This window comes from Synchiropus splendidus, chromosome 7 (genome assembly GCF_027744825.2).
Source record: "Synchiropus splendidus isolate RoL2022-P1 chromosome 7, RoL_Sspl_1.0, whole genome shotgun sequence".
Classification (NCBI taxonomy): domain Eukaryota; kingdom Metazoa; phylum Chordata; class Actinopteri; order Syngnathiformes; family Callionymidae; genus Synchiropus; species Synchiropus splendidus.
The window spans coordinates 26,670,633-26,698,312 of NC_071340.1; the positions used below are offsets into that span (position 1 = coordinate 26,670,633).

Sequence of the window (27,680 nt, forward strand, 5' to 3'; positions counted from 1 at the left end):
TTGAAAAATGATTACTAAATCTTAGTGCCACATCATCAGCGCGAACTATCAAACTAAGTTATTGCACAATGAATTCTGATCCCAATTTGAACACAACTGTGAATAAGTAACACAATGCTCACAAACAAGATTAAAAATAGCAAGTCGGGATGGGAGTAAGACAATATACACAACAAGACATGTTTTTCATTGATCTATTTTCATGTAGCTTTTTTTTTTTTTTTTTTTATATCTGATGACAACTGAGCTGTGTTCACCTTAATTCTCTGGGCAACTCTGAAAAAGGCTCTCATCCTGCCCTGGACAGGGGGCCACCCAAGTTCTTCTGTGTAAAATTCTATTGCATTAAATTACTGCCTCATTCTAGTAGGAACTAACTAAGTTGTAATTTAATTACTCTCTCCATCATCTCAGCATGGATTGTTATTAGACTAAAACATATTAGAGTTATGATGATGATTATTATAAATGACGGGTTCTAACATTAATCTAAAGGTCTATCTACTGACTGAGGTCCAAGTTATTTTTTACAGCAAGTTTGTTCCACAGCAAGTTTGTGCATCAGCTTCAAACGTGCAGTGTTTTTATCTCAAATTCTTATCTTAACATTGGACTGCCAGAGATTAAGAATACAAAAAGTCAGTTGTACAGTTTCAAACTAAATACAGTATATAAAAATGAAAAATAATTAAAAAGACCGTGCCCTTTCCCATTTTTAATGTAATTTTGTCTCTGCCTGCTTCGTTTACCTCGAGCATACTCAAAAATGCACTATTTATATTATATTATATTGAATAAACATAATATTTCCCTGATAACATTATTAATGACTGGGACATTTCCAATATATGTACTGTGTTTGATTCAGTGACCGAAGATCGAGTTGAATTGCCTTTTCTAAACCACAATTTTATTTGAAATCATGGCGCCTTCACGATAATAAATGAATAAACCAAGTTAGCCTCCCAAATTTGTACTGTATTTGAAGGTGTCGAGGGACTTGTAAAGGCCTCCCAGGAGGAAAAGCCTCAACCTATGCTGCCTTCAGGACCCCGCGCTGAGAGTCGGAGTTGTGTATATTAGGTCCCTTTGCGTAGCTCTGGTTTATTGTAAAAACGAAGAAATGATGGGTGGATTTGAAGGGGGAACAAACAGGCCTTGTGTAATGGAGGGAAAAGCTCTCAACTGCCGTGTATGTCTCGCCATGGGGCGCGCGTGGAAGTCGGTGTTGATGTTGAGTAGCAATCTTTCCTACGGCCATTGAACGCAGCAGATCTGGGGGTGTGGACCAGCGCTGCTGCAGGCGACACTTGAGCCCAACAGCATGGAACAGTGGTCCGAGCTGTGACACTGCGAGCCGGGAGGACGGGGACGACGCAGCCTGGGCGACGCTCTCCACGCACGCGACACCCTCACTGTCATCCTCAGCAGCGACCTGTCGGAGCGAGTCAGCGCGCGCGCGGGAGGATGGAGGTGGAGAAACGGACGAGCGGGTTCGAGTTCTCGGAGAGAAGCAGCGCCAAGTCGGTCAACGGTAGGACCACCGCTCCCTGTCGCTGGTCATCACCGCACTCACACCTGCACTCATACCGCACCACGTTAACCCACAGACACACACGCACGCGGACACGCCGGGGTGTTAGCTAGTGTCGGGTTATTAGCTTCCCTCGCCTCCTTCAGGTACAGTACCTGCTCACACATGCGCACTAGAGACTGGCCATCACGTCCGCGCTTGGTCTCGGCTCGAACCTCAAGTGTGTGTTTTGTGCTCTGAGTGTGTGTGTGTGCTCGGGCACGCGCGCGCTCGATTGCTGGGAACAGGGCTCGGAATGTTTTTATTTGGTGGCAGCCTGTCAGCCCGAGTCCCATCGTAAAAGGTGAACTTTTGAACTTGGAGGAAGCCCCCCGGACCCCGTGGACCCTGAATCCGGGGTCGGAGGAAGAATGGCGGTGTGGGCGCTTTACAGCGGGCCGCCGTTTATTGCCATGACGAGCGGAGATGCTGCGCGCACGGCCTCCGCGCTGGCAACTGAACCTTGATCGATCAAGGCTTCATTCAATTCCGCAAAGCCTCCACTGTACGTTTACGTTCCAGATTTGAGCAAAACCACTGCATCTTGACATGAAGTCTTATATTTGCAATCGTGACATGAATTATGACTCGATAAATTGTCACTCAGAGCAGGTAAAGAACGTATATCAGTGACCTTTTGTGGGGGCCTGGCATATTTCTATTTTCCATTTCTATTAATACAATGTCATTAAAATATACTTGAAAATATTAGTGGAAAAATCTAAATAATAAATAAAAATTAAGCCCAACCAGAAATGATTCAGCCATAAACAAATTACATTTTTAGAGCTAAAGTAATTGTTTCGGTTGTTGGACTGCTGTTTTGTAATTTATAGAGCTAACAGTTTAATAAAACAAAGTGCTGTTAAAACAGGATTTATTTTAAAAAGAAATCCTCGTTAAATAATTATCTGTCGGGTGAAGGAAGACTGTTTTTTGGTTAGATTTTAATGCTGACGGCAAAAATGATCTTGATAGAAAGGACAAACTCTTGGAAAAAAAAGCTCAGTTAGCACAGTTTATTTTATAAAATGTGATTTACTGCAAAATGTACAAATTAAGCTCAATATATTAATTGGAAAAAAAGGCTTTAAATGTGATTCTTATAAAAGTAAATGCAGTCATTGTTTTAGTTACTCAACAAATGGAGAATTAACGATAGATCTCTGCAGACTTGCTGAAGATGGCACTATTCACGGACTGTGGTTGCTGTAAAAAGGCCCGGCTGGCGTTTATTTAATATGTATCAACTGGAACTCATTTTGCTCCATTTATGTCAAGTTCTTGTGTCAAAATGTTGGCGGCGTCTCGAACACTAGGGTCGCCGCAGCCCGGTGACATCAGGTCCACCGGCGGTGGCGTCTTCTTTTTGTACCCATGTTGATAATTTGCTGCAGGTTTTGTGAGAAGGTGTTGACTGCTTAAGGCCTTTTTTCCATCACCTCACATTGTTCCTCAAGACAAAAGGAGCTTAACCCTCCTCCCGCAACCCCCCCTCCCTCTCCCTCTTGAGATAACCAAATTTAAGGAAGAAACCCAATTTGTATTGAAGACCTCCCTCCTTGGTGCTTGATAAAGTAATGTGATGGGAAGATGGATCAGAAGGGGATATTGAAATATTGGGAGGAGCTGGAGGCCCGCTGGAGAAACAGCGTGTCAGCACTCAAGTCGGGTTAAACAGATGTTCCGGGAGAAGGTGAAGGAGCGGGGGTGGGCCGCTGGGTGCGGGGGTATGCTGACAGAATGCTAACCCCCGCCTCCCCGCTCATCACCCCCCACGATGCTCTGATACCACAGTGATAAGCCAACTGGAGTACATTAGAGTGTGGCTGCATACGACCCACCATGTTGTCTCTGAAGGGTGACTCAGCAGAGCTGCAGCTCCATTGACCTGGTCACATGACCAAGACTTTTGTTTCTTTTTTTTTTGTCTTTGTCTGCAGATCCCATTGTTTATTTATCACATTGTAATATCTACATTATTTTAGCAAGGAACATTTTTACTCACAAGATGTTCATAAAAATATCTGTTCATATGAAAGCTCAGTTAATGTTGTCTTCAGCCATTAAAAAAAATTATTTAAAAATGTAATTTACTTTTTAATTACCGATCAAAGCAAAGCAATAAATCATATATCTCCCGAAAAAAGCAGTGTACCGATTGACATTATTCAGCCATCTTATGATCAGTATTATGTAAAAGTTGACTTGATGAAGTTTAGTGTTGACCAGTACACTGCTCATATAGTTAAATCAAAATATGTTGAAATGCAATGGCACTCCCTATATATTCCTCAGGATCCATCTGAAGCAACCAGCTACAATTTGTTGTTGTTGTGACAAGAAAACCTATGCGTTATATGAAGTAGAGAAGTCACATGTAGCAGAGATGTCGTCTGTGGATTAGGACTCCATCCACCTTCTAATAGTCCAGTTTTCTGGTCCTCATTACTTGTCAAAAGCAAGATCATATATATACAAGTATGGCAACCTTCCTGAAGCTTTCATCACTGTAAACAATGTTCTAAGATTTTTACATGCATTTTATTTATACGATTCTCAGTAAAAATCAAATATAGGACACTCTTTTTAAGTGGTGTATATCTTGGAAACTATAGATGAAAAATATGTCGCATTGTTTCCTAGGTATTAAAATCGGTAATACATTTTAAATGAATGTTTGAGGGTTGCAAATCACCTTAATTGTGCATTACCATTGGAAGAGTCTGATATAAATTGGGAAATAAAGAAATACAATTACAATTACAATTATTGCTGTATGAAAACAGTACTAAAAGCCACATAGTTTTGCTCATGAGGGCTGCATAAATACAGGCTGAAGGCCGCATGTGGACCCCAACGTGTTTCTACATTTGACAAGCAGTAAGCCCATGGTGAAATAATAGAAAAATAACCCACTTAAAGTAAAAATGAAGCACTCTCCACACCATGCTGGGACAGCTCCGCGCATGAAAGTAAGTAAGTAAGTAAGTAAGTAAGTAAAAATTGGTGACAGCAAAATTGTCACTGAATAATTTGCTTTTATCCTGAAGCAATAAAAGCATTGATGGATCTCCGCAGACATGAAATGACTAGTTCAACGCGTGAGAAATAACTGGAATGGACTTCAAACCGAAGTGGTGACGACTATTTTGACTGAATAGTTGAGTAATGAAGAGTCGGCATGTATTGTCCACAGGTTGACAAACACTCTTGACTAATCTGTGCTGTTGTTAATCGTTATTAAAGAAAGACTTGAGTGTTCACACGCGTGGGAGTCTGATGATGTCATGACATGAGCCGTTGGAGATTAATTTAATAGTCCATTATACTCGAGTATATCGACTAGTTGTTGCAACCCTAAACTGAAAACAAAAGAATTAGTCAGCAGTTTGCAATTTGAGAGTTTTCAAGTGAAAAAAAAACAATTGATGGCACCAGTCACTCTATGCTGGTTGTGCATCAGGAGAAAGGCTGCACTCTTGGCTCCCACCTTAGTCGGACTATTCCATGCATGTAAACATGTCACTGTCCTTCAACCTGATGCAGCTGTTGCCTAGCAGCCCATATAGCTGAGCAGGGTCACTGGTCACATGACCGCTGGGGCTTTAACATGTCAATTTATTGGTGGGCTCTACAATGAGGGCTGTTGAAATCGAATTACATCTCCTTGTGTCTTTGCAAGCAGTTTCTTTACTGGTAGAATCCTAGGTCAATCAAGAGGTGTGATCCGGTGGCAGTGCTGCCACTGTCACATGTGTCTGTCTGTAACCAATGATTGAGACATGCCTGAAACAGGGTGAGGAGAATGTGGTGCACAGCGTGGTTGCTTGTTTGAGAATGCCAAGAAGGAAGGGAGCGAAGGGAGCACACGAACAAACGAGGGAGGAAAGGAACCGTGGGGATGGGTAGAAGAGTGAAGGGCGCGGGAGATGGAGGATAGAATGGTAGAGATGGGCAAGTGAATAGTAAGAGAGGGCGTGAGGGAAGGAATGCAGGGATGAAAGGGAGGAAAGGATGTGGTCTGACGCTGCGAGAGTGTGGCATTGGAAGTGATTTATTTCTGCCTGAGAACCGATGTTGCGCTGAGATGATAACAATTGAGTGATGATGAGCTCATTCAGATCTTTCCACAGCAACAGTTGTGTGGAGCTGCTCCTGCAGCTGTGTGCGTGTTGTTGTGCGCTCAGTGATGGACAGGCGGGGGAGGAGGCGGCCAGCTCTATGGGAACGGTGACCAGGGTCACCGCAATGTTGCTCTTGAAGCATTAATGGCCTGTTCTCCGCTGACCTCCAGGTAACCCAGCCAAGTATTTACAACCTCCACTTGATCCATGACGCAGTGGTGTGGGACGGCAGTGTGCCACAGCCGTGCCCTCGGGACTCGCTGCTGCTCGTGTGTGAATCTAACTCTCCAGGTGATGCAGAGGCTTGTGTGACACACTTGTGCTGTCGGACTCATCCCAAGGCTGGGAACGGCTCCTGTTTGAGTTTGAATTTGGGCCGGTTTATGGGCCGCTGTAAAGCTCTGAACTTGATGTGACTTGAGGAGGCCGAGTGAGGTACAGTTGTTCAGGGTTGTAAAGAGCAGCTGAGGGCCCACACTGTGGAGGACCCCTGCTTTTACCGCGGCTTGTTTGTGTCTTTGCTCCATCTTCAGTGCTCAATAAACAACTGTTGTTATTTCTCAGCCAATAGCAAAAACACACAGCGATGTTCGCATTGACCCTTTTAACAGGGCCATGCTAAACACACTGTGAAGACCGCCTCCGTGCTAATTACTCCGTGCTCGTGTCTCTCTGCCTGGTGGGAAAAAGATTTTTTTCCCCTTTTGGCTTCTTCTGTGATGTGCTGCATTTGTGAAACTTGGCTCTATAATCAGCTCAGTAAAACAAATCCCATAGCTGGGCGGCGCACCTGCTTGAAGGTGGGGGGCTCGCGTCGCTCCCCATCTCGAAGGCCCTGATCAGCAGTAGAAGGATGGTCCCAAAGTAGAACCGCTGCTGCTCGGAATCCTGCCAGAGGAGTAGGCGATAACGGACAGGGAGAGCGGATGAAGGTGGGTAAAATAGGGCGCCCTCTAGCCTTCCCAATGAACTGTAACACACACGTAACACAACTCCGACACCATTTGCAAAATAAAGAGCAATGATGGCGAGTGAAGAATATAAGCTGCTTGTCAGAGGTCTGGGGGAGAGAGCCATAGGAGACCAGATGACCTTGTCAATAATTGATGTCAATAGTTCACTGTGACATAAAGCTTTTTCATCATAAGTGCAGCTGCAAGATGTGTTGTACTCCGGGCTGAAGCGACCAATCGATAAACTTCAGTCATGTGTTTCATGGAAGAATACAATGCCAATGTGTATGTTTATTCTCACACTGTCTGCGGGAAACTCGCAACAGTAGGTACTTGGGTGCATCCCTTTTGTTTTTGCGTCTATATTCAATTTTAACTTTAGGCGATGTAGTACACCAGCCAGTCCTGTAAGTGGCGCTGCATCTCTGTTTTCTTAAACAACATAGAAGAAGGAACGTTGACTGACCAGCTTCACTGCAGAAAATTGTTTGTAGCATCTCAGTCAGTTTTATTTTGGGGCCAAATTGTGGGTGTGTGAGGCAAACAGTTAGAGAGTCGCGAGAGGCGGACTGCCTGAAGACGGCTGGAGCCAGATTTATTTCTCAGGATTGAAAACTACTGTTTTTGGTGTTTATTTATTTGAGGAGGGTTCAAAACAAATCCTGGCGTAAACCTGCATTTAAGTTAGTATTTTTCTTTAAACCTGTTGATGCTCAGCTACGTAAGTCTCACTGTTCAGTTTGTATCATTTAACACCATTTTCAAAATTCGATCTTTTTAATAAATATAAAACATGTTGAGTCCACAATTGAACCAATAAGAGCAAAGCTGCATTGAGGATTCATTCATTCAGTTTATTCAAGCAATAAGAATCTCTGGAATGAAAGGAATGAGTAAAATGTTTGGACTAAAACTTGGATGAAATGCATCAAGCTTTCTTTTTACTAAAACCAGACAAAAGTGGTGTGACTTTTAGTCACAGTAACAAAAGTTACAGTTAGTAACAAAAACGATATGTGAATGACTAAATGTGACTATGAATTAACTTTGTCAAAAGATTAACACCAAACTGAAAAATGTGTGACAAAATTAACACTGGCCTTAGTCATGCTTTTATGTGACTTGTGTGGCGCTCTTGTACTGTGAAACTTGGAATTGGTTTCAAAAGAAAATGGTCCTGAGAGGCTCCATGACCCAAAGCGACCAGGAAAGGCAGCAGTAATCGGCTCACTTTCATCGCTGCTCACTCATGAATTGACAGATAGTTTGACTCCCTTCAGGCAGCCACATCTACGCGACGTGGCCGACTTGACTGGAAAGTGTCGGCTCCGTTTTGTAAGATCATTATCAGATGGTTGAGTTTGCACAGTGCAGTGCGCTCCCCCGCTCTCGGCGGCAGTAAAACGCTGACCTCCGGTATGATGAAAGGGAAGTTGCTCCTTTGAGCGTGTCAGGCCATGGTGAAGGAGCCCCCACCCTGTTGACCACAGAGTGACCCTCCGTGGGGACGCCTTCGGGATTAGACGGACATAGATTCATTAGCTCAACGTGACATGCCTATCAGAGTGTGCTTCTAACTCTTGCTGCCTTCTCACTTCTTGTTTACTAACAATGTAATTTCAATGAGAAGCGTAACCTTGAAAAACTCTTAAGTATGCGCCACTATGCTGGACCACAAACAAGTATTTGCTGTCCAATCTTTGCTTATATTCAGTGGAAGTGGACATAAAAATGGACGACAAGTGAACCCCACTTTTCAAGTCTTACCTGCTGGCTCGCTCTTTTTTTTTTTCTTCTCAAATGTACAAGCATGATTCCTGAGCTGCTGTTATCAGCGATGTCAGGAATACAGGCTTGCTTCAAGGAAGCAGCGTGTTATTGTTGACGTTTGTTTACGAGGTGCCTCCATCTGCTGCAAGCTAGCCTAACATCATGCTGTTGTTTTTAACTGCCTTTAACATCTGCATCTGTCACGCCCACACCTTCATGCTAGTTATCATTGCTATGTAAAAAAGCCAGCGAGGCTTTATTAGCTTCAGCATCTGAAGTGACACCTTGTTATTGTGGAATAAACATTTGGTTGTCGGGTAATGGGGGTTGGAACAAAGCATGTTGCTGTTGTGCTTTTGTTCTGTGTCACTTTAGTCCCGTTGCTTAAAGACTTTTTTTCATTCCGCGCTTGGCTGCGTCACGCTAGCATGGAGCTTTGGTTAAGGAGAGCATGATCTTGCCTTGAAGAGTGAGTCTTCTTCAGTAAATAGCGCTAAAGCTAATATTCATTTTTTATCTAAAGTTAGTGTCATTTATTCAGCAGCCGTTTGTTGTGATTAGGGATGCAAAATTCCAGGTAATTATCATTGATATTCAAGGGAATTAATGGGAATAAACAGGGAGTTGAAGTTGAAGGTTGGCTCTTCATAGGGAATTTAGTTAGGACAAACACCACTTAATTTACAAAATACAGAAACCTTGAAGCAGGAGTGCACCAGTGGCTCAGCCGGTCGATATCACAATTAAAATGCGATTTCTTTTAAGTAAATAAACAGGACCATGAACCCATGGAATTGCCAGTATTGGCTGGATTTGATGGGATGTGTGGCTGTTCCGGTGAGGCTGGACTGAGATTCAGCTCGCCCAGTGAACTTGAGCGCAGCGTCCTCGCAGAGGAGCATCTGTGTCGGCCGGAGGCAGCAGGGAAGACACAGTCCACATTGTGCTGTGCTGTGTTACACGGCAGGGTCAACGGTCAGGTTTGGAGGTTAAAGGGATGACGGCAGAGCAGCCGGTGGAGCCAGAGCCAGAGCCAGAGTTCCTTCACTGTCTTGCCACTCTGCAGCGAGATCCGGAGAGTGAGAATAATTCAGCAGCGTAAACTCACCTCTGCTCATATTAGCTCGGCATGTAGGATATCCTCTCAATTAATGTAGCCAGACACCAACAAGGAAGCCAAGAGGGAAATTTTGGTGGATTTATGACAATATAAGCACTAGCTTTTTAATCACGCATATATATGAAAAAACTTTTTTCCGTGGTGAGAAACCAGCAGGTCGCAGGTGAGAGCTGCGTCGGTCTGATCTTGTGACTAAACCCGACGCCATCCGATCTGCATCGGCAGCCAATAACGATCCCGAGTGTTGGATCAACTCCACTTTCAGGCAGTAGCTGAAGGCTTTCCAGGTGCAAAATAAAAGTTAGGAAGACGTGTGTGATTCATGGGTGTGAGGAAGGTTGACATTAGGAGGACCAGTGTGACCAGGGAGGGTTTGCAAGATCATTTTCTTAACTAAGTACTGGCTCAAATATGATGCAGGAAACGCCTGCTTATTTTAGCCGTGTTGCGTGTTTGGTCTGTTTTTCAGTGAGTGGCCTACAAAAGAAGGTTCAGCACAAGAACCTTCTAGACATTAGTTGCCAGAGTTCAAACCAGCCACGTTTAGGAATGAAAACGTGAAGCAGTTGAGCATCAGCTCTTCCTCAGCCAGGTGGTCACGCCTCACTTGGTGATGACCCCCATCTGCTCCTGCACACTGAAGCTCTTCACTGTCAGGTTTGAGCGTGTGTGTGCTGCAGGGGACAGAACCCCTCCCCACCCAGATCTCCACGACATGACCCCTCAGCAAGCACAGGATTCATTCTGTCCTGCTGCAGGAGTGAAAACAATGACATGTTTGTGCTCACCGGTTTCCTCTCATCCATCTTACAGTGCTGAGAGGGGAGGATGTGGGTGAATGATTGATTGATAGAGTGATGGGATGCCACCTCTCTCAATCTGCTGTGTCTCCCTGAACACCTCCCTACAAGTGGGCCGGCCACCGACTGGCTTTGTTGGAGCGCTGCAGAGACCTGTCACACTGTCTCAGTTTTATTTTGGGAGGAAATAGTGAGTGAGCTCCGAGATGTTGCCTGTAGCCATTGCCATGATTTGATTTTTGTTTTTTGTTTGTTTTTTTTTGAGAGAGAGACAACGCTGTCGTGGCTGCCATAATCATTTACCAGAAACACTAGAATGTGTAGATTACATTCGGCTTACAGGCCATAGTAGTTTTTATGAAGTCTGAGTGCAGGGGTTCACTTCAGGCACCATATTTATGAAACTTATTCCCTTTGTAACCAAGTTCCTACAATTTAAAGGCCAAATTGTCTGTTATGATGCCAATGTTTTTTTTTTTTATATTTATGTTTTTTCTTCACTACAACTTCACTTTAAAGCCACAGTTATTTTCTAATTTGTAAAGCGTCATGACAAGTGTCTGCGCCTCAACAGAATGAGAGGTGCTGTTCATCCTTAACAGCTTTCTTTAAGGAGAGGAGTCGTAGTCAAATGTCACTCGGAATGACACATACTCGATCTACGGCGAAGTTCTGTCATTCCGAATGACACTTGACTACATTTCAACGAACCCGCTGGAATCTCAGTGTTGTCCTGGGGTCTCAGTCTGATTCTGTATCGGGGGACCCTTCAAAAAACCTCAATTTCCCCCAGGTTCTCGCCAGCACAGACTTTAGTGTGTTGATATTGCTTGACCTCGTTGTCGGTCCACACTGCAGGTTGGGGTTGTTATGCTAATGTAGCATGACGCTCAAGCCTCCTGTGAAGGGCCTTCCTGAAGCTACTGGTATCTGACAACATGACCAATCCAACGTGTGACATCCTCATGTGAAGTCACTCGCTGCTCCGTCACGGGGTCGAGCCTCTTCTGGTACCTTCATTTTTTCTGTCCTCAGATTTATTTAATAAACCAATTTAGTCACTAAAGCTTCCTGGAGGTCTGAGATGGTACTGCAGGACCGGTGTGTGATGGATGGTGCCGCGCAGGTCAGATAAGAGCCGCGTTGGCCCCGGGCCTGCCAGCCTGCCAGCCAGAGGCCACTGTGCTCAGATGTCAAGCTGGCGTTGCTCACCGCTGGCCAAGCGGAACCAGGCCCATCTGCTGTGCAGTGTTTGACTCAGTAAGGGACTATGGCCGCAGAAGGATTCCTGGACAGGACTGATGCATAGGTTCCATAGCGCCTCCTCTTAGCGTACATCCAATATCTGCTGTTAGGGAGCAACAGCTACCCAAACATATGGTGGCATCCAGCGAGGAATGTGGGACATATATATTTCAGTGCAGAGGACTAGTCTGCTTTTATTTGACGGCCAAAGTGCGCCTATGCTGTGCAGCAAGGGGAGTCAAGAGGCGCCTGCCATTCAATATTAATATTTGAGCCAGCGATGCAATGTTATAATGTATGTTATATTGCAAGACATTTCTTATGTCACTATTTATGTAGGTTTACATTTAGATGTGTGAAAATATAGGTTGATCAACCACCATTTTTTGGATTAATTTTTGTTGTGCGCTTGTCGTTTTTGTCAGTGGTGATTTTTATTTTTTGGCCAGGGAGGAGAAGGGTGTCTATCTTGGGTACTCACTTCTGCTCATCACATGGTATGTGGTGAGTTGATGTGATCATGAAACTGAAAGGGTGTTTGATAATTAAACTGAGGATCTGATCACTGACATTGACAGCCAGTCAATCATAATTGACAGTGTGATGTCCTTGACGCGCCCCCTCCGATCCTAGTCCAGCTGTACATGCAGGTTAGTCGAGCTGAAACCGCATTGTTCTGTTAGTGGAGTCCGACTAAGAGAGAGAATTTCTCTCCCAGGGTTTCCCCTGGAAAACGGCTGATCAAGATGTGATCTGGCAGGAGAGGGGAAAACGTTGACTATAAAAAGCCGGTCCGTCTCTTCATTCTTCATTCGTCCGACTGGATGCACACTGCAAACAGTGGACGTATTCCTGTCATTTAGTTCTGATGTTTCTTTGGGAATTGTCCACTTTAAAAACGTCCTGAATACCGTCATGTTCATGCCCAAGTTTCGATGAATCCACTTCGTTTCAATGTGTTTAATCACGTGAGACTTCATCATGAACGAAGGCGCTGTGCCACTTCTTCTCACTTCTTCTCTGTGCCACACTCTTCCCAAGTGCCGGTGAGCTGCTGCACAGTGATAGCCCCGCCCACACTGACTGAAGTCAAGCGAGCTGCTGCTAACTGCTATAATGAAGGATCGAATAAACCTCTCTACAAGTCGCCCCGGCTATAACCTACGAACCTCAACTTCAAATAAAAGGGAGTTGAAATCCCATCTGTGGGCCAGTGAACAAGCCATCGGAGCTGAAATGTCTTCCTTCTAATGATGTAAAATGAGTTTTAATAGCTGGCGGAGTGGGCATGTTGGTGTGTGGATCGAGTGTCTATATAATGGTGTCTGTGTGTGTCTGTGAAGGAGGCACGTGTGAGCCCAGCCTTGTGTTTGATGGTGTATGCTCCAGGGAGAACATATGCTGCTGTTGGCTCTGTGTGGGGCAGCGGGGAGGGAGGGGCCGGCGTGTGTCGGGTCAGGGGTCTCCAGCTGCTGACAGTCGACTGGAAGAGCGGCCCGGCCGGATTGTAAGTGAGAAGTGGCCGCACAGATGGGAGCCCATCAAACCTGGGCACAAACTGGTAACCAATCTGAAGCCAGCAGATTGTTGTGGGTTACAGTTTGACCCCGGTGCCGGTCAGATGACCAGACTGTTTATCAAGTGGTCCGGCACTGAGTTTCTGCTGTGGGTGAAATTGGAGCAAAGGTTGGAGAGGAAATGATGATCTGACAAAAATGATTGTGCTAAAATGATCTAAGCTATATAAACACACACAACATGTACAGTAAAGGTACATGTTGTGTGTGTTTATTTAGCTTAGATCAGAGTTTCCTAAAGGGCCACATTACAAACTGTGGCTGTTGTGAGACGACTACCAAACATGAGCACAAAAAACCCAGTGTACTTCATATACTCAAGCAACAAGACAAATTAGACCAAGAAAGATTGAATGTAAGTACGGATGTTAGGAAGTGTAGATATGCCATTAAACCTATAAAATATTATTTTTCTGCATTTTATTTCAATATAAATATATGAACCTGATGTTTAAAATGATTACAAATAATTATTAAAAAAGGCTATTTACTTAAAATGTATATTTTCAATGACCCTTCAATGTATTTTGAGCAAATAGAAATACACACAAAAATGGTAAATGAAAAGAAAATAGACATTACATTAGTCTTAAAACAAAAGCGCGTTATTTACTGTTGAAAATTGTTTAAAAAATGACTACATACCTGCTGTATGGTTTTAGTCTGAGCTCAAGAGCGCAGTGAAAATACGGGCAAAGGGCCGCACGTGGCCCTGGGCCACGCTTGGTCCAGGTCTGCTGTCGACGCATACGTGTTTGTGTATCTATACGTTGAACTGTAGTTTATTTCTTTCTATTGAATCTGATGCTTTTTTTCCAGGGTTCTATGGCGACCATAATCTGGCTTCAGAGCAGAACGACAGCATGAGTGGTGAGTCCTTGTTTGCTGACTCCATCGACCTCTGACCTCCACTGTGATGACATCGTGACACTGCAGTACTGTACAAGAGCTACACAGCAGACGCCACCTTACTGTTCGTGTGTCAGGTTGTGTTACAACAACCAGGTTACCTGCAAGTCGAACACATCCTCCTCTGTTCGCCATTTTGGTTGTTGACGTCTTCAGACTCGATCATTGCGCACGGGTCACGCACTGATTGAATGCATGTCAGCGCTCCATGTAGTGGTGGCTCCCTCTGGTGGCGGGCTGTGGTAACTTCAATTATAACGGCGTTTATTAAAATCACCGCTGAAGGGAAGAATAAGTGGGAAGTGATCAGGAGGGCGAGTCCTCTTCGCACGGGCTCCTTGATTTTAGTCTGGTAGTGAATGGACTTTGTGTGAAGACTGTCATCGATGTTGAGCTAATTTACTCAGATGACTTGTTTTAGCTGAAAACCTCATAAACTGGTAAAAATGTTCAGTTCAATTGATGACATAACAAATTCCACACAAGATCTGTGGTGGTTGTCACCGGGCCAAGGTGGGCCAATGTTAAGGTCCAGGTTCAGGCGAAGTTCAGCCCCGGCTGCCATCCCAGTGCCAGGTGCCACTGAGGAGGGGCCAGAGGTCGCGCACAGTTCAGAAAGCGCTGACCCCGCCATGACTGCGCTGACCTGATTGTGACCGTCCCTTCTCATTGCTCCCTCTATAAACCTGGAGGGAGGAACTCTTCAACCTGCGCTCACTCAGAAAGGCTGCCATTGTTTTGGGCCGCAGGAGGAGTGGTGGGTTTATGGGGCCGATAGGGCTGTAAACCTGATGAGGTGGGACAGCGGCCCTCTCGCTCGCTCCCCATCTCTCTCCCTCGCTCTGCACTGGCCAGGGGTGACGCCCGGGTCAAGGGGGCTGAGGCTTTTAAATGTTCTGACAGGGGTGGGAATTCAGAGACCCCGATTCAGTCACCAAAAAAAAACAGGTCAGGGGCCAAATAGCTGAGTTAGCAACAGCTGGTTTCAACCCGACCTCCGATATCTACCAACGTTTATTCATCTTATTCTGTGAGCAGAATAAACTCACAGGATCAGAACACACATTTGGATCCGGCCCCCCACACGACAACACCGCACTCTTTGGATACATTTATTGGGTTTATAGCCGGAAAAAAACGTGTAATTCAAACTGAATTTATTCTCATGCGAGCTCGCCTGTCCACTGTGTCAACACTGCGCAGCGTGGTTTTGACCATCAGGGGGCGGTAGTGGTGCAAGAAGAGCCCCGTGGCGTCTGCCGCCGTGTGGAAGTAGTTGACTTCAGGACGTCACACAACTTTCCTTCGTGTCAACCGGACTGTGCTGCTCAGGAACACCTCGCGCGTGTAGTGCGATCTGCTTCTGCGCGCGTCAATGTTGTTGCGCTCTTGAGTCAGTTGGAGGCGCTCATCTTTCACGCTTAAGAACACGCACGCGACGCTTCCGGAACACTCATCATAAGTGCGTTGAAAACCGAGATAACGCATCTCTCATTTCAGCCCTGAATAATTGACGACAAGTTCACATTAGATTCCTGCTCGCAGTCGCTCTGCGGCCCCGCGCGGGGCTCGGGGGGTCAGCCTGCGGAGTGTTTCCAGGTCGGGGAGAAATGGGTCGCGCTGTTCCCACTGTCACTAACTATAACTTCACAGTGTGTGATGACAAAGAGCGACTCCACAGGGATAAACAAGCGGCGTTGTGTGGCCACGTTGGTGTATCCCTCCGCCACGAGCGACTCCCTGTTTTTCGGCATTAACATCTGCACTCGTGCTTTCAAACAACAAAGTTACACTCTCGCCCCCGCAAAATATGTACATAAATACATAAATAAAAAATGTAAAAGTTAGGCGATGACTAACAGCGGAGGCGTGCAGTCATATGACGCAATCATCAGCCCCTATAGTGACGTCACACATTGAAATTGTAATCATTTAGAAAAATATTTCACTTTCTCATTCGTAAAACAATCACAACAATAATATGTACTAACAACACAATAAAAATATATGTATTTTCATATATCTTTGAAATTTGATTAAAAAAACATGCAGCATTTGTTTAAGATGATACAGATAAATTAACACGATCGTAGTTAAGATTAAGGAGAAGCTGGACTTGGACATTATTTTAGGGTTGATGAATTGCTTATTTTTCTCGTTGCCTGTAATGAAATGATGTTAAGGTCTCCATATGACGGTTTCTTCATCCCATCACTCTGTTTTGGACCGGACCTCTTGATAAACATGTGTCGCAAATGACAATTAACTGTACCAAAGTCACGACTCAGAACTTGAAATAATTCTGTTGAGACAAAAAGCACACTTGCAGTAGAGATATGCACATTTTTAATTAGAACACACACACACACACACACACACACACACACACACACACACACACACACACACACACACACACACAGGGCGGCACATCAGGGGTCCAGTTTTGAAGTGATATATTCAGCTGACGCTGGGCTGCTGGGGATTCCTCTCCTCGAGTTCTGGGTGTGTTTGAACCGCAGTCTGCATTCATTGATCAGTGAGTTGTTCAGCAGGGAACCCACCGACAGCAATGAATGTTTATTGCAGCCTGAATCAATCCATGGAGCTTTGTTTTCAGGGAAGATTTCCAACATGATGATGCAGCTTTTCCTTAGGTGGTGTTCACACACACTCGCACCGAGTCGAGCGCCTCTCCGGGTAGCACCGACCCCATCCTAGGGTCCGGCTCATGGCCCGGTGAGGGCAGGCCCACGTGAGGAAACGCCAGAGGAAGATTGAGACCTCTGCTCTCTGCTGCTGCCCAAGGCTGACCGCAGGGTACAGTCAACGGTCGATGGTTTAGGTCTGAGCTCAAACTCACCGACAGCGTTGAATGTTCACCGAGGTCACCTGAGTCGAGTGTGTTTCATTGCTTCTGCAGGTTTGTGATGCATTACACACCTGTGTGTGATTGATATAGATGCATCTATCAAGTTCTTTGAGACTCCAACTGGCTGAACTTGATTTTTCTGGGGCAACTAAAACTTACACAAACTTAACTTGTAAAAATGTTTTAATTTTTGTTATTGTTTTTAATACTTTGTGAATAATTTATTTCATTTTAAATATAGCTACAAACAATTTGATCAACGTATTCTTGACAACTAATATAGCCATAAAATTTTACTTTTCAAAAAAAGTATTTTTTATTTAATAGATTTTTTCATTGCTTTGTAACTGATTTTCATTTATTTGTTTTTTATGCTGATTTATCTGGTTACTACTGTGTTACTGAACTTCATCCAAAAGTAACTTTCTGAATTTACATTTATTATCTTTCATTTCACATTTGAAAGCTGAAAAGTGAGTTCATAAAATGAGGTTTTTCTGGGTCACAGAAGCAACCTGTATAACACCATTTAATTTTTAAAATTAAATAATGAGTTGTGACTGCTTGTTTTTGTTTAGCTTCCCCATTGTGATGTACAATTTAGATCAGTAGTAATATTACTTTAATCACGTTAAGCCTTTAAAAAACAGCTGTAGTTTTTTCATTTTGTTTGACTGGTCTTGATAAAGTCGGATTCATGGGTGCACCGCCAGTAACTGTATTTGTGTTGTAACTACACAGTCATCGTCGAAGAGACAAAGCCGTCGGCCACCTTGGTTCCCATGGCAACGCCGTGACCTTGTTGTTGACACAGGAAGTGCTCTGTCCGGTGTCTCCCCTCTGGCCCGTGGTGCCGACAGTAGTTTCCGATGATGTGTTTTGCGGTGGAGACGTTGACGACGCGGCCTCCGTTCCTTCCCCCGTCCTCCTCTTCCTCTTCTTTCCTGCAGCAAACAAAGCAGAACAGAAGGGAATGAGATGTGACAACAATCAAACGCCGGCGCGTGTTCGTGGAAGGAGGCGTATCAGAGAGCTCGGCGGCGCCCCCCAGCTTTAACCGCAGTGTCGAGCTAGTTAGCGCCGGCTGTTCTCATTACCCCGAACTGAACCTCAGCGCGTGAGCTCCGGGAGCTCGCCTTCCTGTGTTCGCCTCTTTGAGGTTGGAAAATCCTGCAGTCATGTTTTATTAATGCTCCCTCTGTCTGTCTGTCGCTTGCTTCCCCAAATCTGGAGGCTTTTCTTTGTTGTGCACCGTCACTGGCTCATGTAGGTCAGAGCCCAGACGCGCAGGTACGGAGGGTCTCCGGCTGCAGGATTAGCTTGGCGTCAGAAACTTGTGTTGCAGAGACACATCCCTCTGCTCTCTGCATAATGAATGATCAGAGAGTGGACACACACTTCGCTCCACTGTTCGACACACTTCACTGGATGCTCACACGTCGAGGCGGGATTAGCGCCACACTGTACCACTCAAACACACTCATGAATTATTTCCATCATTCGCTTCACTCTTGACACCAAAGGCTGCTCACGAAAACCCTGCTCTGTTTTCTCATGATTTCAAGGAAAGACAATTACAACGTGGCTAACTTGCTAACTCAAAAGGCGGATGATACACAATGAATTCAAATAAATGTCAAATATTTTGCTTCATATCATGCATAGGTTGATGTGTCGTGGATGTAGCGTATTTCTCATGTGCTGTTGAACACAATAACCAACAAGTCATGAAAATTTAATGGGGATCTTTAAACATTTAATGGCGTCTGGGCAGATTTAGAGTTCTGCCTCGGAGCGCTGACCTGGAAACGATCACTTTTTGGATCAGTATTTTAGCTTTAGCTCACTTGTTTTCAATGGAGCTGTTCACCAGTCGCTCATTTACAACAAATGCGGGGCTGTTTTTGAAGAAGAGGAAACCGACTTTTCCTCTCGGCTGAATCCTTCTTTTGTTCGCTCTCTCGCTCACAAGGTGGGAAGTAATAGTTTTCTCGCTCTCTCTGGCTCGCACTTCAATGGATCCCCACTTGGCACCGCTGCCGCCTGGCGCCGCGCCCAAGACGCACAACCGAGGCTTTTCTCGCTCACTAATGTCTTGCCTTCCTTGTGACGTGTCTCGGGTTCACCAGGCCAACGCTTTGTTGTGACTTTGATCAGAGGGAAGGACTCGCGTTTCAAAAGCACAAAACGTGCATCTGAAGAACTGTTTCACACTCGGCTTGTGGGGTTATAATCCAACACTTTTGTGTGAGTTGAACACAAATTCATTTAAGAGGAAATAAGAACAATTAAGATGAACCAAATTAGCGTCATTAAAACGTGTTGTTAGGTTCCATGTTTTTAATGTCTTAACTTGACTATTTATTTATTCTTTTTTTGCTCATATTGACGTGTATTGTGGTTGAACACAAGTTGATTTTCTCTTGTTTAAAAGGGGAAGCTGTTTCGCGTTGTTCCATTCAGAAGCTCGGCTGCTCTCCTCCTGAATGGTCTCTGTTCATGGCTCCAGAAAGTTTGCGTAATTGACAAAGAATGCAGCTTGTTCAGTAGCGGCGTGAGCGGCGACACGACTCTGACGGGCCACAGCCATCAGTGCTATTCTGAACTTGTGTGAACTCTGCGTCGTCAGCACATTCCTGGGGTTCGCACAGAGAAGTACACACTGTTCTCTCCCGCCGTCCCGAGTCCTCGCTGGCGCGACCTAGCGCACCAACCACACGCGTTCTTCAAGTGGCTCCCATCAGCCATGGTTTTTAATGTTTGAATCTGTGCTGGGTGAAGCAGAGGTCGGAGATTAGATTAGAGTCAGAACTCGGCGTGCTAGCACGTCGCTGCTTCAAGTCAATATTGACCCAAAGTATAGTCATGTGCGCCTTGTCTTCCATGCCTGCCACATTCTGAATTTTGCCGCTGTCTTTGTTGTGTTGATGAGAGCAAGACACGTGGGGAGCAACTGTATTTGGCTAAAATGATCTACAGTTATTATTTTAAAATTCCTTTATTAGTCCTGCGACAGGAAATTCCAAATTTAATTGATATAAACAGCACATTTTAGTCACGTCTTTACTGAGCTTGATACTTCAGATCAAGTGCAAGAACTTGCCTGTAGTTACACAAGGACAGCATGAGCTGGCGCCCTCTGATGACATCACTGGGCTGTTTTGTGCGAGGATTTTCACCATTAAATGACTCTTTTAAAGAAGGTTCTTACACCACATGAAGCAGTTCCAGCAACAAAAGATGAACCTTATGAATGAATACGGCCTGGCAAATATGTCGCTTGTTGATGACATCACTTTCTGGTTCAGTTGAGAGGAGAGTAGAGTCATGGTTCCTGGAGGCTTGATGCCAAAAGCTTTTGTCCCCCAAGACATTTGTAGGCTTGTGTCTAATGTATAATGGGAGATGTTGACAATGTTTCCAGCATCTGTTGCTGGTTTAGTGAAGTGACACATTTTTTGGCGGGAGGAGCTTAGAACCTAGTCAAGTTTGCTGTGTATTTAGTTTGTCAGTAAAGTGGTCAGTTTTTACTCTTCTAAATATCATATTGAGAAATCAAATCTCCTCCCGGGTGTGACGCGACACGTCACCTGAACCTCCGAGTGCTTCAGATTCCAGAGGGCGACTTCAGGCGGGCTGCAGCCTCGCCGCTCTCACGCTGCCCCGCCGTCATCGCAGCCGTTGCTCCTGAGCAGATTAGCATCACTTCACTCACTAGCCGAGCCACTGATCCTCCAACTTAATCAATCGCACAATATCGGCTTAATTAGGTTGCCAGTAGCTAAATGGGCTTCTGAGTCCGAGCGGACGTCTGTAATAGCGGTTTAATTTAAGACGTTAATGATGGGATGAGGCTGCGGCGAGGTCGGGTTCAGCTGTGCTACGGATGAGACGTGCTAAGGCTCATACTTTCTCCATCTTCTTGTCGTGGATGCTTGCGACCGTCATCACCTCTGACTGTTGGCTAGTCGAACTCTTCACAGAAACCGTAAAGAAAGTTCAGTTCGAGAAGTTGCAGCTTTCTGTGGTTTTGTTCTTGAGTGAGGTCAGAGAGCAGAAGTCGCTGCTTCCCTCAGAGACAAGGGACAAGACTTCCATGCTCAGCACTCTGCTTAGGTCCCATGGCTTTAGAGTGTCATTTTATCAAGTTATTTTTTGTGGATTTTCGAAACGTGCCCTCCTGAGGGGAGGTCACATGGGTCGCTGCAGGTTCAGGTAGATGTGTAGTGAGTCCAAATTGGCTTGGGGATATGCTGTATAAAAACTGTATAGAGTGGTTTGCTGTCTCCATTGAACATGTGTGTGACCTTTGGACTGTGGTACTTGAATTTTTTTGATAGCTGGATGATACTTCAGTGTGGTTCACACCAACACAAAATAATCTGATATCATTCTGTGTTATTTTCAGCCCCTCTATATACACATATATTTTCATTTGCTTATTATATTTCAATTTCCAGTGCTCCCATTGCAGGGAGTTTTATTGGAGTTAGAATGTTTTGGTTTCAACACAATCTAAAGCAGAAATAGTTGATATATGGAGTGGTTATTCTGTGGTAGTCGTTGAACAGGAATTATATATGGTGTTGTGTGTATAGTTATTGGAAACTAATCAAACTCATCTATTTCTGAGATGGTATTGCATGATGGGCAGATTTCAACATCAGTCTTTTCTAGTTCATGAATAAATGGCCTCCAGAAACCTTTTATTTAAAAAAAACCCTGTAAGAATTGAGGCGTGATTTCTTGTGGAAGAAAGTTTGACTGTGAGATAGTTGTTCATTTGGTGGTATTTTTCTATGACTGTTCTGCGCAAGGTTACTCTTGGGATTATAAGAAAAAGAAGCAGTCTGATCATGATTCAGAAATGTCTTCTCTTGCTGCCTGTGTGTTCTGCGGGATCATGGAAAACAATGCTGCCTGATTTTGAGGAACTGATTGTGAAAGGAGCCACTTCCTACATGACAATAAAGAGCATTGCAGTACTGTCGTTCTGTCAGGAGGAGGACATGACGTTGTAGATGCTGATGGATCAGTGGAGTGTTTCTCCTTTTTAGTTTGCAAGTAGGACAACACCTTGGCTACTCTGAAGCCTTAGCAGCGAGTGAAACTTTGGCTTGGAGTGGGCAGCCGGCCCCAGGGAACTCCTGCAGGCCCAGTGCCAAACCCTTCCAGAAACACCGCCTGCCTCCACGTGCCACAGACCCTCCTGCCAAGACTCCAGGGTTTCACTTTCCCTCCTTGTTGGGGCCAAGTCTACTCCCGTTCCTGCTGCCAAGCTCTAATCCATCTCACTGTCCTCACTTCAGTTACCTCTCCATCCTTCTGTTTGTCCGCCTTGTGTCGTGCGTCTCTCTCTCTCTGTCAACACCTTTGAACCCGGTGTTTCCGCCGATCGTATCTCTCTGCCGTCCCTGGCTTTATCCACTCCTGCAGAAATGTTAAGAACCCAAGTGCATGTCACATTCCCGCCTTTTCTCTGCAGCTTTGTCGCCTCGTTGCCGCGTCACAGGGCTGATGAATTTGCGAGGCTCTCAAACAAAGCGGGATAAGCGGGCTCTTTGAGGTTGTCATCTGGATTTACCCATGACATTTCCCTCAAGCACGTCTGCATCTTAATCTTTCGCACGCTTTATCCCGAGGTCTGACTTGTTTTGGATGAAACTTCCGCGGGTGTTAATAATCCGGTCAAAACATTTCGCAACTCCGGAGACATTGTTTTTCCTCAGAATGCCGTCCAGAACATCCATGAGAAAATCAGAAGGTTATATAATGTTAATCTGCCATGCTGACGCAGTGCAGTGGTGGGACGGAGAACAAGGACCGGCTCTCTGACACACAGACCCACTGCAGTGCAGCCCGGGAACTGGGCCACCGGCGCCATCATCGTAGCCGCCCCGCGCCGTGCCTTGCACCCGCCGAGCAGATCTGCTGATAGACCACTGAGTCCAGCCTGCGACTGTGATAAAGCTCTCCACGGTGACGTCGTGCAATCTCAACATTAGAAGGGGTTTGGATTATCTCCCTGATGAAATCATCAAAACAACCTTGTCTAAAATCATGTGACTGCCCGTGCGCCTCAGCCACGCTAATGCCTGTCAGAGGGAATCTGACAGGCTTTTAGGGTTTTCCGGTGGCACGTCTCACTCGTCCCTTTCCTGACCGTGCGCTACCTTCTTTTTAAAATCAAAAATACCGTGCCTTTCATACCCAGCACCAGCTGAGCAAACATGAGAGGAGCAGATGTGGAACGAAAGCTCTGTGTTGACATTAGAGTTAAGCATGATATCAGAACGCATGCCCTTCGTCTGTCGAGCTGTAAACAGCACGCGCTGCCGGTGCCCAGCGACTCTCTCCGTTTTGTACCCGACGCTCCGACGCACAGTTGTTTTGAGTCCGACAACTGCGCCCTGGCCCAGTAGGGAGCATGTTTCTGCCCTCTAACCAGCGGGGGCACCGTGTATTTAATGCCTCGGAGTGTAATACGTGCGCCTGAGCCAACGTTAAGCTCATCTTTTGTCCTACTGTATTACCAAAAAGGACTGAGTGTGAGCGATAAAGCTCAGAAGCATAGAAGAGTAACGTGGGGGGAGGAAAAAAAAGCCGCTGGATTGGAGTGTTGCTGCACTTTCAGATCCTCGGCATGGCAGCTTGACGATTGTGCAGCAAGAGTTGTCAAGGCCAGTGATTCTGAGAGTTGCTCAGACTTAACCCTCCTCCCCGGCACCATCCTCCTCTCCCTCGTGCAGAGCGAAATCTCTGCTGAATTCATGTCTTCTTTCAGATTTCTAAGAGGCGTTAAACCTTTCTGGATTAAAGGAGGTAATCTGACAGGCAGAAGATTGTATTAGCTGGAGTGTTGGCAGAGCTTTTAATTTCTCCTCTCTTTTCATTTCCCCCTCTCAGCTTGTCTCTTCTGCTGACCTGCTCCATGCTATTATTGTGTTTCTGCTTTTGAATTAGCGGAAAGCATCCGCATGTTTGCCACCATTGCCTCTCGCGCTCTACCCCCCACTCTCTCCCACTTTCTGCTGCCGTCTCCACGCGCCTTTCCCAGCGCTAACTTGTGCGAACCCATGATTTATCATTTGCTAATCCTTGCTGATTACGGAGCTTTCCACACACTCCTTATCTGTTGCTGAGCTCGCTTTTCACTCCATAGCTGCCAATTATCATCCCTGCAGCCGGCAAACGCACCAGCTGCTGGTCAGCTAGCAAGGCCCCCCCTCCCCGGACATAAGTCAAGTTTGCGTCGATTCACTTTTAAATCGCGGTAGAAGTGCCCCCTCCGTTTGTCGTGAACATTAAGGTCAAACTACAGATGTGTCCCGAATCCACCGCCCACACGTTTTCCACTGCTTATGTCTCACCGTGAATCACGCGCTCTTTAGCGCCACACTTTGCGTATGTCAGCGTGAGGCGGAGGAGAAGAGTGGCCACGCCTGCGGGAAGGGTACGCAGAACATGCCGCACTTAGCTGATGTGCCATCCTACTGTCAGGGTAATGGGAAGTGACGTGCACATCAGAGCAATGTGGGTCAGAGCGCCAGACGACCAGCCCGCGGCCTGTATCTGCTTCGCCTGTCTAATCTGCTGCAGCCCGAGCAGACGAAACTCTCTAATCGACCCTGATATTCACTGAGCACACATTATCATCTTCACGCTCAGAAACGCCAACACACTCGCGGCACGGAGGCAGCTTGCTATCTGGAAATCGACGTCAGCAGAGGAGTTCTTTTGCGAGCTCCGTTTTACGGTTTGAAGAAACGGTCGTGAAGCGCAGTGGGAATGTTCTGGAACTCTTTGCACGCTGCCTCAAACTTTTAGAGTGCAATGTTTACGATAATTTCACACCTTAATAGGTTTTGACGTATTAATGCAGCAGTCCAGATATAAATGTCAGCATCTGCAGGTTCCTGCAGTGAGCCGGGATTTTTAGTGGGCGAAAATGGGTCGGATAGATGGAGAGCTTAATAGGATTCCCATGACATGGTGAAGGGCTGGCGTCTGAAGAGGAGGAAGGAGAAGGCCGGGGAGCGGAGCGGAGTGGGGGTGGGGAGGGGTGAACGCAAAGTTTGGTTTGCTTAGCACCTGTGTGCGGACATAACAACTCCATCCCAGGTGAAGGGAAGTGACACATGGGGGCCTTGAAGTGTTTTGACATTTTCTGCTCGAACAGGTTTTTTTTTTTTTTTTTTACGGCCGGGGGAAGAGGCCCGCGGCGGCTCAGCCTGTGCGAATCTGCCACTGCTTCATCAAAGGCAGTAATTTCCTGTTGGGTTCAGGACGACCCCATCCCCCAACTTGGAGCTCTTGTCTGCTAATCCCACCCCTGCAAACTGCCCCCACTCCCACCCTCGCTCAGCCCCCCTGCTGGTGTCCTGCCCGCCTGCGCCTCAGCCTGCTCCACTCCAGACCCGGGGACTGTGAGGCTTCGCGCTTTGTGTCAGCAGGCTTGCAGTTGAGCACTAACAAATCCTCATTGTCCCGCACGGGAGTGGTGACAGAGTCGGAGGGAGAGTGGGGGGGGGGGGGCAATCCCTGTCTGGTTTCTATTCAAATCCAGGTACACACAAGGCCTGGGAGAGAATGAGGGATGGAGAAGGGTGCGCTCTGCTCTCGGTACCAAAGTCGGCCTCAGCTGAGACGAGACGAGACTAGGCCACGCCACAGTGTCCCGGCTTACACAACCACTGCCCTCGCTGAACCCATGAAGGGCTGAGCCACAAGTGATGCTTGGAAGCAGCAGTTCAAGTTTAACTGCAGTCACACACAGTCCTGCGTGGTCATTCACAGTTGGGGGCCCAGAGACCACCGATGCGTGCGCTCTCGTTCTCAATTTAAAGGCCTGGCTCTATAATGGAAGCGTGGAGCTTTAGAACTCAGTCGGGATGCCGATGTGTATCTGCGTAACAAGACTCTACGTGTGCCTACATGCGCAGGCATTTCTCTTTGCCCTCAGCCATAGAAGACGCACACATACACACCTGTCGGGGTATTTTACGTTTCCTCTCCATGGGTACCTTTAGGTACATTCCTCGCACAAACAGTCGTGAGACCACACAGCAGAAGAGCCTCTCATTCCGGGTTCATTCCCCTGTTGTTGTTAAGCTGAGTGGCGTGTCTGTGTTTTTGTGAAACTGGGCTTGTCACTGTGTTCATCTGTGATCCGGGATTGATGTTTTCCTGCTGCTCTCTCAAGCTCACAGACTTTTTTTAGTGGATTAAGAGCTTTGGACACAAACACACCAGAATGGACGGCCAGCGTTTCCTGTCGCTAAACACAGACGAAATCCAACAACTGCCGACTGGATGGGAGGAAGGGGGGGGCGCGGGGGTCGCAGGAAAATAAAGAGGAATAGAAAACTTCTTTATTACCGAGATTTAATCCTCCAGTGTGTCTGTCCCCTCATGTGTAATTGAGAGAAATCCCCCAGTTAGCGCCGCTGTTCCGACCACACACTGGTCTTCTCAGAGTTACGGGTGAGCACATTTTAAATGGAGTGGTTAACTTCTTCGCACTGGGGTTCAGGGCGCCCCCGCACCCCCCTTCCCATGGGCCAGGCAGCGCAGCAGCTGGTTGACCTGTCCCTCCACTGCCGCCTCTAATGGCTGACCTGCCCTGTCTGGACGGCCCGGCTCGCTTTTGTCTCCTGTCTGGCTCTGTTCCTCCCAGTCAAACATCGCTACTGGCAACTGCAGTCCAACATTCCCACAGAGCGAGCCTCCCCAGCACACACTTTCACACACTGGGTCCGGCTGGCTGCCTCACGCGCTCCTTCCCTGGCAACATGGCTACAAACAGATCCTCTGCTCGCACACATACTTGATGAAAACCGATTTTGGCGGATGACAAAAGGTTCTCGCAAGGAGCGAGGGCTATCACAAACACATAATAGTGGGTCATGCGGTGGGAGAGTTCAGGCAGGGTCGAAGAGTTCAGATACTTACCTCAAGTCGAACAAAGTCAGTGGCCGCTCGCCGGGGACCCAAGTGTATAAGGCGAAAAGCTTCCAGGGGTTTCTCTGTCTGAGGGACGGAAAGTTGCCGGGGTTGACTGGGTTCGTTTGCGTCTTGCTCGGTCTCTCCCAGACACACGCACACACTCGCTGACACGCAGTCTGATCTCCCTGCGTCTAGTGGGAACTCAGCCAGTAGTTTGCAAATACAAGTGCCTAACAAATCTCTCACCCCCTCCTCCCTCCTCCCTCTCTCTCTCTCTCGCTCTCTCCTCTGTCCTTAGTCCTTCGTTGTGTCTTTATAAACACACATTACCACACGCAACCCCCTCCCCCCGCCTCCCTCCCGGCCCAGCACTCGCACACAAACACACACGCTCCAGAGAGCCTGCCTCGCCGCGGAAGTAATTGAACTGCTCCACATTTTCTTGCCTGCTATATAGGAGCCGGGTGATTGACAGTGACACACAGTCACGTGCGAAGCAGACGCCTCTGCCATTGGCTGGAGGACAGGCAGAGGGGGCTGCCATTGGTTCACGTCTGGCCATTAGAAGTGGGAAGCCTGTCTGTTCAGCGACGGTGCGGTGGGCGGGGTCACGGTGACACCCGGGGAGAGGATGTGATGGAAGGCAGTTTTTTCTGATGTTGACAAAACTGCTTTTGGTTTCGTTACCCAAGTAAGCGGCCCGAACCGACGTCCTTTTCATGGCTTCGTTATATTGTTTGGAACTCTCAACTATTCCATTTGTAGATTAAATGTACGTGATAGGACCAT

General features: G+C 46.4%; 1 protein-coding gene and 1 long non-coding RNA gene across 3 annotated transcripts in view; one reads left to right on the forward strand and one right to left on the reverse strand.

Moving 5' to 3' along the window:
- The first annotated feature begins 1,230 nt into the window (after positions 1 to 1,230).
- The window catches only part of LOC128762192 (nuclear receptor subfamily 6 group A member 1-A), a 66,922-nt gene continuing 40,472 nt past the window's right edge, over positions 1,231 to 27,680 (forward strand). The window contains exons 1-2 of one of the 2 annotated variants that reach the window (XM_053870234.1): positions 1,231 to 1,534; positions 13,985 to 14,035. In XM_053870234.1, coding sequence (XP_053726209.1) covers positions 1,468 to 1,534; positions 13,985 to 14,035 — 118 coding nt within the window. In that variant the 5' untranslated portion in view covers positions 1,231 to 1,467. The remainder of the gene's footprint in view (positions 1,535 to 13,984; positions 14,036 to 27,680) is intronic. The other variant, XM_053870235.1, reaches the window with a different exon arrangement.
- Positions 17,112 to 27,239, reverse strand: LOC128762193 (uncharacterized). Its single transcript, XR_008415538.1, has 2 exons — positions 26,898 to 27,239; positions 17,112 to 17,890 (listed from the first exon to the last, which is right to left on the reverse strand). It is a non-coding gene; the product is annotated as an uncharacterized LOC128762193 (long non-coding RNA).